At 40.1% G+C, this 13,943-nt stretch overlaps 1 protein-coding gene across 2 annotated transcripts in view; it reads left to right on the top strand.

The window, feature by feature from the left end:
- Nucleotides 1–13,585, top strand: part of ZNF804A (zinc finger protein 804A) — a 151,978-nt gene extending 138,393 nt beyond the window's left edge. The window contains exons 3-4 of one of the 2 annotated variants that reach the window (XM_066575742.1): nt 4,318–4,448; nt 9,675–13,585. In XM_066575742.1, the coding sequence (XP_066431839.1) occupies nt 4,318–4,448; nt 9,675–12,576 (3,033 nt within the window). In that variant the 3' untranslated portion in view covers nt 12,577–13,585. The remainder of the gene's footprint in view (nt 1–4,317; nt 4,449–9,674) is intronic. The other variant, XM_066575743.1, reaches the window with a different exon arrangement.
- Nucleotides 13,586–13,943: the final 358 nt, after the last annotated feature.

The following is a 13,943-nucleotide window of genomic DNA, read 5'->3' as shown; positions in this document are numbered from 1 at the left end:
AGAAAATCGTCATGGAGCACCGGCCATGATTGAGGATCAGGACTGGAGTGACGTCACAACGTCAGCCTGAACCATCCGATCCTCACATCGGTGCATGCTAATTGTCATTTCACCGTTGAATGCCAACAATGGCACTTTTCCTCCTGTACATGGTCTGATTGGTTGGCTGAGAGGTGGGACATCCAAGCCAACCAATTGGCATTAGTCTGTGCTCACAGAAGGCGACAGGAATTAATTCCACATGGTCTTGTGTGAAGATCTGGTCCAATCTGTGACTCTCTATCAGATTGACTCGTTGTCTGAAGGTGTCTGAAGATGTTCCTTGGCTTAAGCTAAGTTTGCCATTTACTTACTATTTCTACTGGAGAGTTTGTACACTTATTCCTTGTGCTACTGTGGTATTTATATATTGTGTGTCATCTAACCATTGCCACTGCTCCCTGTCACCATCTAGAGAAGAAAAATCTCAAAAAAATCCTGAGGAATGCAAGGCAAGCATCATAAGGACCCAGATGGTCGAAACGTTGCATGTGAAGGAGGAATAACATATTGTTTGTAACTTTCACCCGATTTGCTATCACAAGGACTTATTTGACATTTTTTTGAATCTATGAATTTTAGATCCTGAAGAAGGCGAATGTGGAGTCCGGCTGTTAAGATAGAAAGTTGGGCTGTTGACTAAATTAAACTTTTCGTGTTGACCATCTAAGGAAAGTCAGGGTCTCCCTAGTTTCCTGACTAGGAGTTGCTATAACCAAGGCAAGCACTCTGCTTTTAGGCAGAGGTCTCCTATATTAGAGAGTCCAGGATCAGTTTTCTATTTCCCCATTTTTATTTTACTTACGGAATAGTGCATTTTTTATTGTCCGTATAGAAATAGTATATTTTTACATCCAGGTAGGACGCTAAAGTTATACCCTGCACGGATGTGACAAGAACAGAACAATAATCTACAATCAGAAACAAAAAATAGAAAAAAAGACTATCTGGTTTTAATTAGGTAAAATATATATGGGCGATACATTCCTTTTAATGTTCAACTGTAGAAAGGCTTTTGGGCTGATTGGTTGGCTGAGAGGTGGGATATCCTTACTTGTGCATATATACTGTCGATTAGCAGTGCCAACAACGTAGGGTGGGTAATAGCCTAATTTGGATCAGTTGTAGTACAGTAGAACAGTTCAAGTACAAAGACAAGTCAACGCAGGAAAGTCCATATTGAAAATTGCAAAAACTTTAAAAAATTTTGTCCTGTGCTCTGGCAAATACCATTTAGCAGCATGATGAAACAGGTTCTGATGTTGATCACCATGGAAAATGCAGACCAAAAGTCACCTCTACTGAATAGAATGTGTATATTTTAGTCACCAACCTCAGAAATCAACAGTCCCTCAGATTAAAGCCAAATGAATAGTCGAATATGTTAAGGCAGCAATTAAATGTCTACATTTCAACATGAATCGTCCCTCCATGAAAGAATAGCTGCAAGAAATCCACTAGTGAGGGAAGCAGATAAAAGGAAGAGAATTGCTCGAGGCAAGAATCACAGGCTGTGCATGTAAGACCAGTGAAAGTCTTTGGTCTTGTAAGTCCAAATTTGAAATATTTGAATGTAAAGACTGTGCATTTATTAGACAAAAAGGTTAGGAAGTCATGTCTGAATGTGTAGATCCCACCATGAAGCACAGGAGAGCTACTAGACAAAAAAGGATAATGATGGACTGCTATCCTAGATGTTCTTGCTTCCAAAGTCTCTGAGCTAAACATAGGCACTGGAGTGTTAAGGAAAAACATAGTATCATAATATGTAAGGCTGAAAAAAGACATATGTCCATCCAGTTCAGCCTGTTATCCTATAATGTTGATCCAGAGGAAGGCAAAAAAAAAACATGAAGTAGCCAATTTTTCTCCTCTTAGGGGAAAAGAATCCTTCCTGACTCCAAATCAGGCAATCAGCCTAAATAGTCCAAAATATATACAAGTGATATGCATCATCCTCCGCCGCGACTCATATCTCCCAGGTGCTCAAATCACTGCCAGCACACAGTAGACGCAATCAGCATAGAAGATATTTGGCCCATCAGGCTATAACAAAATCCATTCTTTATTTTGTATCCCAGCACGACCCACACTAAATTGGACAAACATTTAAAATCACAATGGACCAATGGGATTAGTGAACATAATTAAAGTGATATACACCACGCAAATGTAACTGGTGTTATTATCCTATGTAGAAGCATAACATAATCAATATGTAGAATCACTTTTATAATTCATGCCTGATGGAAATTCAATACTTTTAAACCTAAAACTTATCAAGGAGTTACCATGTGTCTCTACAGAATGTTCAGCTATTCTAAATACCTGAGATTGTCTCTTTCGAATAGCTGAAATATGTTCCATAATTCTTGTTTTGAAGGTTCCTGACCATACATCCCATATAGAGAACTGCACATACCGTGCATTCAACAGAATACACAACGCGGGATCGTTCAAATTGGAATGATAATCTCTGAGTGTAAATACAGCCAACGATCCAACAATGAATGATAATTCATTCGCTTATTGTTCATTTTATGCAAGCATGAAAATCATTGTTGGCTTGTTCAGTTTAAATACCAATCGTTCAGTCATTTTCATTCGCTGCTACCGTCAATACGAGCGACTGAACAATTTGTGAATGAACAATTTATCTGGCTGTACAAACATACTGCACTAGCAAATGAGCAAACTCTGCCATTGTTCGCATGTGCAAATCATAAAATCGTGCCTTATAAAAAGCACCCTTGGTCCTATACCACTGTCAACACTATTTTCCCCTCTATCTCTCTGCTTTTCCTAGTTTAACCTTTCCAATCCACTGTCTGACGTCTTCCTACATTCTGATTGAAGCTTATACAGCTCCAATGTCAGAAGACGTCCGACAGGGTATTCTTACTGTCTATTGCCAGCCACTCCGCTGTCGGAGCCTCTCTTGCGCACACAAACTGGCTTTAGCCAGCAGATGGCACTGTTGTATAACAGTAAAAAGAGAAAGCCTTTTAGGAAATCCTGAATCCAAAATTGGATTGGAAAGGGTTAAACACTCCTCCAAACTTCTAGCCTTCTTCTTCCCCATCATAGCTCTCCAGGAACACAAACCCCTTTTTAATACACCAGCTCTTGAGCCACTTATTTACCTCCCTAAATTCCCATTGCCTTTCTGGTGTGGCACGTGGTACAGGTAGCATTTCAGAAAATGTTACTTTGGAGGTCCTTGTCCTGAACTTACATCCTAGTTTCCAGAAATTATCTCTAACTTTGCAGCTGACAATTGCTCAGTGTACATTGGAACTCCTTTACGACAGGAAAAAAGTATCCCTGGTGGCTTCCCTACCTCATGAAGTTGGCTGAGAGAGTGCAAGGCTATTATCAAAGCAAAGGATTGCTACTATAACGAATCTACATTCATTGGTTGATTACTAGAGATGAGCGAGCATACTCGTCCAAGCTTGATGCTCGTTCAAGTATTAGGGTGCTCGAGATGCTCGTTACTCGAGACGAGCACCACGCGGTACTCGTCTCGCTTAAATGAGCACTGACCATTGAATTCAATGAAGCCGGCAATACACATTTCTGGATGAATTTCAGGGAATGGCTTATATTTTTAAGCCCTTCCCGAAAATTCATCCCGCGCTCGCTGGCAGCCCATTGCTTTCAATGGAGCCGGCTGTATTGCCGGCTCCATTGAATTCAATGGGCTAACATCGTTCTTCTCTTCCACAGCTGTTACAGCTGTGGCAGAGGAGAACGATCTTTATGCTGACAGTGTGGGGGGGTGGTCTCACTCTTGCCGCTATTGTGGCTGAATAGTGGGAACCGGGAACCTGAAATGCAGCCCAGCATGTTGCCCCTCGCCTGCCCTATCCATTTCTGTGTTGTTTCCAGCACTTTCTTGGGTTTTGCAGATTTTCACCAATGAAAACCTTAGCGAGCATCGGCGATATACAAAAATGCTCGAGTCGCCCATTGACTTCAATGGGGTTTGTTACTCGAAACGAACCCTCGAGCATCACTGAAAGTTCGACTCGAGTAACAAGCACTCGAGCATTTTGGTGCTCGCTCATCTCTATTGATTACTGTATATTTCCCATTACAACTGGGTTCCAATAATTTTAATACTATTCTAAAATGTGTAAAAAAAAAAAAAAAAAGATGACAAATGCAGAAAACCCCTTCTATGAGTAGGTGTGTCCAAACCTTTGACTGGCACTGTACATAAAAAGATGTACTCCGTAACATATTTATTGTCATCTGGTGTTTCTTTTTCAATAGAGGCTTAAAGAACTGAAACAGAGGGAATTCTCTCGTAATGTAGCATCAAAATTGAGAAGGAATGAAAGAAAACAAAAGAAATATCTTCAAAGGCTCCACAAACTGGCTGAACATAAGAGAGAAACAACTTGGTGAGTTACCAAGAATGAAAGTGTGTGCTCTAAAATGATAGATAAGTCCTCAATTTGGAAGATCATTTTGGTACGATTTAGCATATGTGACACTAGCAATCCTTGGAAAAGGATGATTGTTTTTCCTAATTAGTATGTGTTACTAATTGCTAAACAAAGCAAGTTTATGGGCAACATAATGTGAGACGTACGGGTTAATACAGGTTAAAAGTCAATGTACGTGATAATCCTGTGCGCATGCCCCCCCCCCCCCCCCATATATGCCATTTTTTGGCTGCTATAACTTTAAGCCATATAATACCACCGTACTGTGACAAGACAATGCTGCTATATACAGCTCACACCATCTAGTGTCAGATTATTCTACAGTATCCAAAGAATACTTCCTTAAAGAGTTCACAAAACATCACCATATAGTTCTCACATACTATAATACTGCAATCCAATTCCTGAAGAATACCACCATACACTGTTAAATTATACCTGGTGGTTTTAGTTTGTAACTAGGGACTCCCAAAATTGGCCCTGCCAGAACAGTAGCGCACAGAGTCACTACAGGTCTGTATTACAAACCTGTGTGGGGTCTCTCTGTGTAAGGGACCTACAGGGTTGGGTTGGTGTTAATTTAATTTGTTGGCCATTATGGCTGTTGTACTGGCCGTGGCGTGTGGCACAGTTTAAGTTAGTAGTGGGAAGCGATGCACAAACTGTGTAACACAGTAGAGTGGAGACGTGCAAAACAGAGAGACATTGTTGCATGACGAGACGTCTCCTAGAAGCAAGAATCTAAAGCTACGGGAGTAACTGATACTGCAGTCATTATAACTGCAGAGTGTGAAGCAAGATACTTTATCTCAGTTGCTTATGGGGTCAAGCAGAGAAAAAAAGCCCCTGCCACCCGCTACCATCACCCAATCCAAAGCTATAAGTGTACCAAAAAGGACCATTTGGGGTTTGTTATGGGTTGTCTTCCTTCACTTACCCATCACCTGGTCCCGGAATCCGATTGATCAAAACCTCTTATTGAGGAATGTGGTCCCCAGTTATAAAGTGGCCACCTTGACTAGCCTTGAGTCAATAATTGAGTGTAAAGACCTACCCAAAAGAGCCTGACTCCCCCTTACTTCTGCATTGCTTTAGGGGGAGAATATCTCTAAAACACGTGGCACATCACTATATATTCTGGTGATTACCTGTAATTCTTTTTTGCTCTGGTTAAGAAGACAGTGGCCTTGCTGGGTTACAAAGTTAAAAATCTATTTAGTGTGCCCTCTATGCCCACTATTTTGTTAGTCTAGAAAATCACTAGTGGGCACCGGGTTGCCTCCATGTCAGTTCTGCAAGCAAAACTTGACATTACTCACCCCTGTGTATTGATTCCTTGTGATAACAGCAATAAGGGAGTTGAATATTGGTGGTAACTCTACAATTTTAGTGATGTTAGACTTTTAAGATTTACTTTCCAATATAAGAGCATGTAACATTGCTCTGCATGTCGATGCCACCCAAGAGTCAAGGTAACTATCGGCTTCTTACCGTCACCAATACCATCCTCGCTAACTTAATTTTTTCTTTATTTTCTGGACAACCTGCCCAAAAATTACAAACAGATAACTTTTATATACAGAAATTGGAAAACCGTAATCAACCGTAATCAATCCTAAAGATTAAAAGCTACATACAGTGGGGCAGATTTACTAATACTGTCTAAAAGCTAGGGTCCTTTTACATGGGAGATTCCTGCAATCCAGCGAGAATCTCAACAATTATTGTTCCGTGTAAAAGGACCCATATGGTTTATTCACACGATCGCGTCTGTGAGCGCAAAATATGGGCGCGCATTGTGCAGAGAATAGAGCCTTGTTATTAATGGGTTTATTCACACTATTGCTTTTGCGCACGCAAAAATGAAATGCTGCATACTTTATTTTTGCTTACCTAAGACACTATAGGAGTCTATGGGCGCGACCAATCCCTATAAAATTGAGCAATTTTGCAGGTAAATCGATAATACCAGGGGGTTAATTGGCTGCAAAGCTATTTTAATTACAGCGCAAATGTGGCCCTCACTGATGTGACTGGTCCCTGAAAGTGCAGAAAGTACAGTTAAAACGCGCGATTTACAGCACAAAAAGTTGCACTATTGGGAGCCTATCTGCATCTACGCTCATGAGAAGGCAAACTTCAACTAAACAGTCTTCAAATTCACCAGACATATAGTGGTCCTGCAGAGTGATAAATCAGTGACATTTTAGGACTGCCTAGTCTAATGTTAGACCACGGTTTAGTTGGCTTTTGGTGCAATTTACTGCAATTTGGCACAATTTTTATGAAGGAACGCTCCTTTGTCAGCAAAAAAGTGTCTGAAAGTGACTAAAACACCTAGCAAATATAGAGCAAAGCACGTTTGACAGTTTTCTGGTGCAATTTGCGCCAGAGAACTGTCAAATTGTCAATAGTAAATCAGCAGCACAATGTCTACAGCTTCGAACACTAATATGGACACATTAGGAGCATTTAATGCGACCTGTAATGGTAATATATTCCAGCTTAAAAAAGTCAGGCACGTTCTTATTTTTTAATGGGCATTGGAAGATTTCCCTGTTATTTTCTATCAATCCTCAGACGGCTGTCAGCCCTGACTGACATATAGGGGAATTGGTTACAATCATAGCTGCACATATGTAGATTCAGATAGCTAAGGACATTGTGACAGCAGTCCTTTACCAATATGACTGCTCAACTAGAAACATACTGCTCTGCAATTTGTAGATCCAGAGCTTCCTCTGGTGGACACAACTCCGTACTACTAGACATGTTCTTTAGATTGTTTATCTAGATACAAATAAAGACATACTGTATACTGTAGTTACTACAGCCCTTTGGTCAAAGTATTGATAATGTGCAGATTAGACTTGTGTGACTTTTTATTGCTGGCCGCTTTGGAAAACGTTTTCGAATATCCTTGGGCTCAGCTTGACTCAGCAGTTTGATTGTAATTGGCGTACAGTCTATTTATAAAACCAACCATAATTAAAGATGTTGTAATAGAAACATATGAACCTCTTTTAAGTTTTAGTACATTTCTTTTTCTAAGCATGGAAAGGGGTCATTCCAGGGTGCATTCTCTTAAAGGGGTATTCCCATCTCAGCACTTCCTGGCTGAGATAAAATAAAACTCATAGCTGGTTTACTGACTATCTTGACTGGTGTTACGTATATAAAAAAAAATGCTAGGGCAGCACTCCGGTGCCAAGATCCTCGGTTCACCCATATGCAACGGTTTAGCTCAACTTATGCTTTTCTCAAGCTCCCAAAATACAAGAGTTTCACAAACAGCTATAAAGCCCAGCAAGGTGGTTGGAAAACCAGCTACGGGTTAAACTTCTGAAGCATATCTAGAAGTGTAAGGTAGTTTTCTAAACATATTCTTGTGTAATTAGTATAGTTTTTTGTTAGTGCCTTCGATACCAAATTTCTGGTGTCCTCTTAGTTAAACCCCTAGTCTTGGGTATCCAGTGATTTTAAAGCCAGATAGATTTTTTAAAACAACTTCATTATTCAAGAGCACTATAAGAAATGAAAGCTATACCATGGACAACAAAGACTTCTTTTTTCTAACTTCGTTTCATAAATCTCTATTGATGTCTAGTAGTTTAGAGGACCAGTCTCTGGTGTCCTCTGGTGTAATATTCAGTCCTTGGAGTGCAGAGGTTTGGAGATCCAGTCTCTGCTCTACAGCAATTTTGACCTCTACTTGTTGATGTGGCTCTAAGCCCTAGTGTTGAGTGATTTGGAGTCCTAGTCTGTAAAGGTCCACTCTGGTTTTAGATGATGTAGACACTCGTAGACCTAGAGGAAAATTTATTTAGTCCTTTATGTCACTTTTCTGGTGTAAAAAGTTGCAGGGGACTTGATGTCTTTCTGGAGAGGAAGGATATTATAGGCTATAAATCTTAGGTTAATTGTTAATCCGGGTATACAGGCAGGTAGGAACTATTAGGGGTTGATCCAGGGAACAGTCTGATTGCCATTAGGGAGTCAGGAAGGAATTTTTTCCCCAAGAGCGCTAATTGGCTTCTGCTCTTGGGGTTTTTTGCCTTCCTCTGGATCAACAAAACAGGAGGCTAGACAGGCTGGACTAGATGGACATTGTCTTCATTCGGCCTTACGAACTATGTTAGATTGTTTGTGAAAGCCTTAGTTGTGCAAAGATTTGCAATTTATTGGCCTTTTTTTACCCTGTTTGCCACTTTTCAAAAAAGTGTAGAGTACTGGGTGTGGTTTTCTGTCACCCATATGATTTACTAGCATTTACACTAGAAACTGGTATAAATTATAGTGGAATTCTGTGCCAGATTTTACAGTCTGGCACATGGACTGGTCAGACATGTGATTAATTTAGTAAGAGACGTACAAATCTTAATTTAATTTGCCCCACTTCACTCTGATACACTCTTTACTTAGAGCTTTCCAAACATCCAGATATTCCTGGCAATCCAGACAAGTTGAGCACATTTTTCAGCGTCCGTGAAAAAAATGGATGCATCTGTGATTTTTTTTGAGGCTGCTGATACTGGAGCAGGTTATTATGTCTGCAAATATCATCATTTTACGTGCTTATTCAGACGTCTGTATATCGGCCGGGTTTTCATTCGGCCGGGCTCGGAGCAGTACACTGAGCTCCCGCCCTCTCTCCACCCTCTCTCCACCCTTCGCCACTATTTGCAATGGCGGAACTTAGCCACGCCCCTGCCCCGTCTTAACATTGGAAACATGGACGGAGAGGGGGAGGGGGAGCTCAGTGCACTGCTCCCGGCCTGGCCTGTCTCCTCCCCCTGCAAAAAGACACACTATATATTGGCCGGGCATGAAAATCTGGCCAATATACGGACATCTGAATAAGCCCTACAGCTCATATTAAATGCTGGTAATGAGTACTTAAACATAAACATGTGTCATTTATAATCTTCAGCATTCAGTATAGTTTTCCAATGTGTCCGTAAAAACATTCGGCTATCCATAATTGTTGTATAAGTTATCCAGAAAAAATAAAACTTGAGGTTGGCAACCTTTACCTAGAGGGGCGTATGAAATGCCGGCTTAAGTAAATTTCACCCCTAGTCTCTCAAGTCTAGCAACAATGCAAATATAAATATACTATAGCTATATGATAATATATTTTTGAGTTTAATGTCACATTTCTCTTCTTTTTTTTGTTCCAAGTGCTCCAGGAAGTGGTCCGATGTTCAAATCAACAACAGTGACCGTTCATGATCATATCCATAGAAGTCTTCAAAGTACTATTGTCCACACTGCAGAAAGGGAAAAGCCACAGCTTGCGTCTATCACAAATATTCATAACAGCACAAATATGGCATCTATACTTTTACCAAGTTCAGAAAGTTCACAAAATGATAACAAAATTAAAAACGAGAGTGAACATAAAATAAGTTTCTCCTTCTCTTTTCCAAAAAAAGCCCCAGTTAAGCTTGAAGCTTCAGCTGCAGTTTTCTATGAATTCAACGAAGACATGTCAAATGGTCATGGGTTAAAGAAAAGAAGTAGATTCTTACCTGGGTCATTCAGTGTTCAGTCACCTTTGCCAATAGATACAATGCCATGTCTAAATGACGATGATGGAGAATCTATCTCAAGTTCTGACAAAACATCATCTGGAAGAGGAGACTCTGCCCAAGACACAGATCAGAAACAAATACCTGGAAAAGAGTTGACTAGTTTTTTAACCTCGGATGTTTGTCATTTAAAAGTGCCTATAGAATTTAAGGTCCAAGCACAACATGTAAACTCAGATACTCTTATTCCCTCAGAAGGCAACGTAGATGACAACAAAACCGATCATGATAAACTGGCCATAGGTTGCCTGAAGTTAGAGATGCCTTGTCCAGAAACAACAGACAGTGAGATTCACGATGAGCAACCTATGTTAGAAAATGGTGACTTAAGAACTAGCAATAAAACTGATGAAAGCGCCACAGGTTGTGTATCAAATATATCAGTCAACGAAGATGGAAAAATGTTTAAGAGAAATGAGGATCCAAAGAAGAGGTTAAATAACGCCTTTCATCCAGTGCAAACCAGAGATGGGTCTAAGGTTCTCCAGTGGCCTACTGAAATGATAAGGTATACCTGCACGCAACCATCACTCTCCTACAGTTGCAACCCACTACATTTTGATTTTCGTTCATCAAAAGCAATAAGTCAAAAAGATCAACCGTTTTGCCAAGATAGCACCTTCTCCAAAAATGAACCCAACAGCATGCTTAATCTCAATTCCGAAACAGTCATCTCAGAAGACAATAATAATACTATAAAGACATGTCACCATATGTCAAAGGCTTCAGGAAAGCTCAAATGTTATAGCTTAATTTGCAGCATTAAAGATCAAAAGCACAATATCTCAAAGTATCTTCTGAACAATGATTTTGACTTTGGAAAGAGGAAGAGCAATAGAAAATATTATTATACTAGTCGAAAAGGAAGAAGACGAAAATATAAAGCCAACGAACCTAGTATTAGATATAGGAAAAAATGTCACATACATGAAAATTTTCAGCGTGGCTTTAATAATTTAGAAAAACAAAATGTCGGATCAAAAGACTCATTTTGCTCATTAAAAAATGTAACATTTTCTCATCAACTGCCGCATGCTGAGAGTGATCACATAGAAAGAGAATTGTTAAAAAGACCAATGCTAAAGATCAAACAAGAATGTGAGGTTTGGAGCGTAGATCAGAAAAGAGGTTTCGCGAATCAAATAGAAAATGAACTTAGCAAGAACACAGGGTCTTTCAACTACCAATCAAAAGTTTTGCAACTAGATCATTGCTCTCGAAATGTAGCATATTCTAACACATTTTGTAGCTGGAGTTCTAACAAAATAAGCTCTAATCATGGAAACCATGAAACCTTTCTAAACCATAGTTATACCTTTAAAAGAAGCGGGAAAACTGTCATAGATGAAATAGAATTGTCCTTTAAAAGACCCAGACTCTGCAGATCTGTTTCCGAAAGAGTCTTCTTCTCAGAAAAAAACTTTTCTATCTTGTGTAAACCCATACACATAAAAAGTTCGAAAGCGGTTAACAAAAAGACAAATAACACAATCAGAAACAAATACTGCAAACTAATAAAAAATAACTCCACTTTCCACCCAGCCGACAAATTTCTTAATGAAAACTACTACAAATTAGCAAAAGAATCCCTTAGAGCAAAGGAGTTTCTCAAGAAAATAGTAAACATTAAAAAAGTGGTCGAAAATAAGCTGGACCAATTATGTAAGAATTTGCTTGCTTTCAAACATCATAACAAGCCTCCGCTTTCCTCGTCAATTAAAGACCACAGTACAGAAGCTGAGAAAAGTATCCTACCTTCAGTAAAAGACAATAAACAATATGGAGATCACCTTCCTTTCAGCAGTGACTTACCGCAGTGCCCAGGACAGTCAACACCTTGGGCCGTACAAGCTCGTAAGGATGCAAGAAACAGTGCTGGTCAAGATAAACTAAAGAATAGAGAAAGTCAAGAAATGCCCATGGTAGAAGCACATGTGACTACAAAAAAATATATCACAGAGCAGCTCTTGTCACATGTCACCATTCCTTGCCAAAAAACGCATCTTCCAGGAACATACTCTAAGACACTTAAGTATCATCAGTGCGCCAGGTACGGCCCAACGCTGCAGCCTCATCCATTTCCCACAAGACTTAAATTCATATTTCCAGCAGGAGCAATTCAGACTTGTGCTACAGTATATCCAATTCCGTTAGAGCCGCCATTATGTTCTTCCTCTATAGCTGCCTTACCTCAGCATCTAACTGCTCCCTTTCCAGCTGCCTCTGTTGACAGAGTCAAACTTATAGGTCCTCAGCAGCAATTTCTATGTCCACAAAGTCAAGGCATATCAAGGACTCCGTTCTACCAACTGACAATGGAGCCTAGTTTATGTACTAGGGATGCATTTGGTACTTCGCCACAAGTACCGATTATTACAAATACTGTGCTTTGTCACATTCCTGTGCCTCTTCCACAGCCTTCACATACAACGGTTTTTACACCAGTACACTCACCCGTGCCAACTCTCATTCCTCTGCATTCTCTTTTCTGAGAGAACGTTATGTCTTTAGGCTAAAACATAGACATTATGGGTATAAGGTTTGGAAGGTCAAGGATGCATAGAGATTAAGCGATGTTACGAGAACTAAAATTAGAGAAATTGAAAACCCATTTTAAGTGCAGTGGCACATTTTGAAGCACATACTGTAGAGTAAACTGCTTACCATCATGTTAGAGCTACATTACAGTGTGTCATGATACATAGGCACATTAAACAAGGGCATCTATATGATATGGGTTTACCATATCACAAACAATGATGGCATATCTCTAGAACTTTCCATCAGTGTCCAATCAGTGGGGGTCTGATCACTATGATTCCAAACTGATCGTTGGAACAAAGGGGCAGCAATTGTAAGAAAGTTCTAGAATTTGAAAGAGTTGACCTACCAAATAAAGTTACCCCTAATTACAGGTTATCTGGTAAGTAGGACTCAAGGTCCCTCATCGATGACAAGAATGGTGGTTTTGAAGATCACTAAATGACTGGAGTGGCAGTCGAACATGTGCACTATAACCTAATTAATTCCAATGGGACTCCCAGAGATGGCTCCATCAATCATACAGCTATTCCCTAATCTGTATATAGGGTATAACTTCATTTGGTGGGATAACCCCTTTATTAAATTACATATACTAGCAATATGCCTTCAATGTGTTTGCTGAGATAATCCCTTTCAACTAGTGGATGCTTAGAGCTTTTTCCAAACAGCAACCAGAGTTTAGCATCTATTGGAACTATTATGTGCATTTCAAAGAAGCCCGTATTTACTGGAATAGAGGTGCAGACTGCAGTATTTTGGGGGGTTAAAAAAAGCTGAAACAGAACAGCAGTAAACTGACAGCATTCCGGCTTTATAAAAACCCACTGAAATTAATGGGAAAAAAACTGTTGAATTCTGTTTTTCTGCTCCAGAAACAGAACGGAGAGATGGAATTGTGACTGAAAACCCTAACACAGGTGTGAATGGGTCCTAATTAGGGATGAGCGAGCACGCTTGGATAAGTCAGTTTACTCAAGCCTCACTCTTCTTGAGTAACTGCATTCTTGTCCGAGCATGCTCGGTTGGGTGGCATGGGGCGGGAAGCATCGGGGGGTAGCGGGGGAGAGAGTGAGAGACATCTCTCTCTTTCCCCCCTGCCGCCCCTCACTCACGCCCCCCCACCCCCCCCCGAGCACGCTCGGACAAGAATGCAGTTACACAAGAAGAGCGAGGCTTGAGTAAACTGACTTATCAGAGCATGCTCACTCATCTCTAGTCCTAGTAGAATAAATAAGTTTCAGTTTTTGGCTTGAGATATACCAATACCAATGTATTAGTACCTACTGATGTATCTTTGTTAGGACACATACAGTCT

The sequence above is a fragment of the Eleutherodactylus coqui genome, chromosome 8 (assembly GCF_035609145.1).
Source record: "Eleutherodactylus coqui strain aEleCoq1 chromosome 8, aEleCoq1.hap1, whole genome shotgun sequence".
In the NCBI taxonomy this organism is placed as follows: domain Eukaryota; kingdom Metazoa; phylum Chordata; class Amphibia; order Anura; family Eleutherodactylidae; genus Eleutherodactylus; species Eleutherodactylus coqui.
This window is presented reverse-complemented; position numbering and strand designations above follow the sequence as displayed.